Genomic DNA, 3,228 nt, shown 5'->3' with positions numbered 1-3,228 from the left:
ATGGACGCAGAAAGATTCCCTCCTCTTAGTCCTCTTTCACAATATATCAACAGTTCAACTCTCTCGATTCCCATAATAATGGTGATTGAGTTGGAGACACCTGCTGAAAAATCTAAGATAGTTGAGTTTCTCTGCGAAGTTTTCATACCCATCAACGATCGGTTCTCCTCCATCATCGTCACTGACGAAAAGGGTGTGCAGAGGTGGAAGAAGGTTGAGATTTCAATTGAAGACCATATATTCTTTCCAACGTTCCCAACCTTTGGCCAATCCTTGGAAGACTATGACTCTCTTCTTGATGCTTATGTATCAGAGATAGTCATGAAGCCAATCTCAGAAGGTCTTCGACCTCCATGGGAAGTCCATACCTTCATGTACCCAACAAGCACTGCAAAGGCAACAGTTGTGTTTAAGCTTAGCCATGCCATTGGAGATGGATATTCTCTCATGAGTGCTCTGTTTTCCATTTATAAGAGAGCAGATGATCCATCACTTCCGGTGACTCTGCCTGAACTTACACCTAGACCCATCGGAGGAGGGTTATCAAGGTGGTCAAGAATGAGGAGCTTTGTTTCTTTGTGCATTAATACCATTACAGATTCTGGTTTGAGCTTGTTGCAGGCTACCTTGTTGGAGGATGACAAGACTGTGATCCGGTCGGGGAAGGTTGATGTGGAGTTTGAGCCCATTTCCATCTCGTCCATTACCTTCTCTCTTGACCAAATACGCCAAGTTCAGGACAAGGTTGGACGAGTAAGTCGCAAATTTACACTTACACCATTCAAGTTACATTATTTTAATGTTTCTTACTTCGAGAAAAAAAATTTGGTAGTAAATTTGTTTAATTAGACTGTTTTGTTGCAGGTGATTTTTGAATGGTAAATTAAAATTGATGAAATTTTCTGTTTTAATAAACAGTTCTTGATGCAACCTGATGTATTTGTTTGTCGAAGCAAAAGTTAGGTACAAGTTAAATTGAAGTGAAAAGAGTTTAGAGAGGGGTATTCAGGGAATTTGATATTTTAAATACAAGAAATCTGCTAAAACTCTCCAACAATATATTATTTCAGAAGCAAGTTTTATGCCTAAAAATATGTTTCTACTTCCAGAAACAATCAGAATATTCTAATGTTTTTCAAAGCAAAAAACATATGGTGGTTTATCAAAATGGATCCTTCATTTCTGCTTCACCTTGAAGCTTGAGGCATTTGGTAAGCTATTTCATTTTTTATTTTACTTTGTCAAGATTGATACATGCAAGTGTTTGTAAACTTGAACAGACGACTGTGACTGAAGTGATGACTGGTGTGATATCATATGCAATCCATCTGTACATGCAACAAACTGGGAAGGACTCTAATGGTGCTGCACGCATGACTGCATTGGTGGTTGTGAATGCGAGAATGTTAAGCGGGTTTAAGACCATTGCAGAGATGCTAAAAGCTCAAATATGGGGGAACCATTTCAGTTTATTGCAAGTAGCACTTCCCTCCACATCTTGTGAGAACCTCAACAATGTAGATCCCTTGGAATTCATACTCAAAGCTAAGGATGAAATAAGGCGAAAGAGAAACTCATTGTCTCTCTACTTCACTAGCAGGATATGCAACATCATTAGCTGCATTAAAGGCCCAGAGGTTTGGATCTCTTTTCAACTTTTGTCTCTTATTCTGAAAGTTCAATTTTCGAAGAAGAAGAAGGATTAAGGATTTTAATGGTGAGTACCTGCAATAAGGCTGCTGCAGGATATCTTCATGCCATCTTCAAGAACACAAGCATCTCAATATCTAGTCTGATCGGTCCTTCACAGAAAATGGTGATAGCTGATCACCCTATCAGCAGCTTTTACTACACTGTGGCAGGTGTTCCTCAGGTGAATTTCTGTAGATGTTTTCTACTATTTGTCCTTCCATTCATGATATATTTTCAGAATGATTAGATTACTTAATTAAATCTACCTTTGATTTTTCAGAGTCTGATATTCACTATTGTGAGTTATATGGGAAAGCTGAAGGTGGTGGTGAGAACAGAGAGGGAGTTTATCAATTCCCAAATATTTGTTTCATGCATGAAAGATGCCTTCCAGAAGATATCTCAAGCGGCTGATCTTGGAAATGGTGGAACCAAATGAATAGCAGTGACCTATCTCTAACTCCCACATCAACTGGTTCAGCTTATATATATTATTGGGAACTGCAGTCTCTTTATTTGTAATCCTTGCATGCCTGGAGCTTGTTAATTATTATATTCTCTACTAAAAGTTTAGTACTAAAACAAGGTTGGGCTGGGCTGGGCTGCTTAGGGTTCAGCTGGCCTAGCTTAGCCTAATCCAGATTTATATGCAAAGCTAAAGCCTGATTTGAATGCAAGTACATGTCATTGCAGATATAGATAAAATGCTTCATCAGTTTTGATGGTCTATTCTTTCTTCTTTTCTTTTTTTTAATTTATTATTATTATTCTTTTTTTCTTTTTTTTTGATGGTGTCTTTTGAAATGTTATATATATATTTTTTGACTGAACCAAACTGCGTATTCTGCTTAACAACAAACGAGACTAATTGGACGGGTATGGACGGGTATGGCCGGGCTGCCGTGCTCCTGCTTTGGCCGGTCGTGATCCAGCCCGTTAGTGGCCCATCAGACCCTTTTTTTTTTTTTTTTTTTACGGTCTAAATCAAATCAAACCAAATCGAGACTTATTGGACTGGAATAATAGAATCCAAAGAAGGCTTTAAAGTGTTGATAAACATGAGGGGGCCAAATGGTTTTGGGCTGAAAAGGCTTTCAAGTGTATCTAGCCCATTAGTGGCCCATTAGACCACATTGTTATAACTAGCTAACTTGGCTTATTAATTGCATCAAAATAAAAGTTTTTTATGTTTCTACATTGCACTACCAAGAAAAAAGTTTCACATTGGTATCTCATGTGTTCTTTTTAATAAGATCCTGAGTTGTTGTTGTTCTTTTTTTTTTTTTAGGCTGGGGGATGTGGGGGTGGTGTCCTAAGTTAATTTTACACTTTAAAAGTTAAATAAGTTACAGGTAGGGGTGTCAATTTGTAGTCCAAATCGCACTGGCATGCCGCATGTTATTGCTCGAACTAAACCTTAATGGACTGTGTTTGGGTTGAGGGTGGTGGAGTCCTCAACAGCCCGAAACAGAACCGCAACCCATTTTGTAGTTTTACGTTAAATAGTATTTGAATCATCATATTACCACCAGGTAG

At 38.2% G+C, this 3,228-nt stretch overlaps 1 protein-coding gene across 1 annotated transcript; it reads left to right on the top strand.

The window, feature by feature from the left end:
- Positions 1–2,131, top strand: LOC149017960 (wax ester synthase/diacylglycerol acyltransferase 4-like). Its single transcript, XM_089153835.1, has 4 exons — positions 1–753; positions 1,281–1,637; positions 1,736–1,873; positions 1,973–2,131. The coding sequence occupies exons 1-4, from the start codon at positions 1–3 to the stop codon at positions 2,129–2,131; spliced, it is 1,407 nt and encodes a 468-aa protein (XP_089009961.1).
- The last annotated feature ends 1,097 nt before the right edge of the window (positions 2,132–3,228 follow it).

This window comes from Hakea prostrata, chromosome 4 (assembly GCF_041222555.1).
Source record: "Hakea prostrata isolate BN-2017 chromosome 4, UWA_Hpros_2, whole genome shotgun sequence".
Taxonomy (NCBI): domain Eukaryota; kingdom Viridiplantae; phylum Streptophyta; class Magnoliopsida; order Proteales; family Proteaceae; genus Hakea; species Hakea prostrata.
Note: the sequence above shows the minus strand (reverse complement) of the source record. Positions and strands in the feature narration are given on the sequence as shown.

Bases quoted from the DNA above. Each gene is read 5' to 3' on its own strand.
- LOC149017960 (XM_089153835.1), top strand. From the start codon at position 1: ATGGACGCAGAAAGATTCCCTCCTCTTAGTCCTCTTTCACAATATATC. The intron at 1,638-1,735 runs GTTTGGATCTCT...ACCTGCAATAAG, and splicing joins GCTGCATTAAAGGCCCAGAG to GCTGCTGCAGGATATCTTCA. The intron at 1,874-1,972 runs GTGAATTTCTGT...TTGATTTTTCAG, and splicing joins CTGTGGCAGGTGTTCCTCAG to AGTCTGATATTCACTATTGT.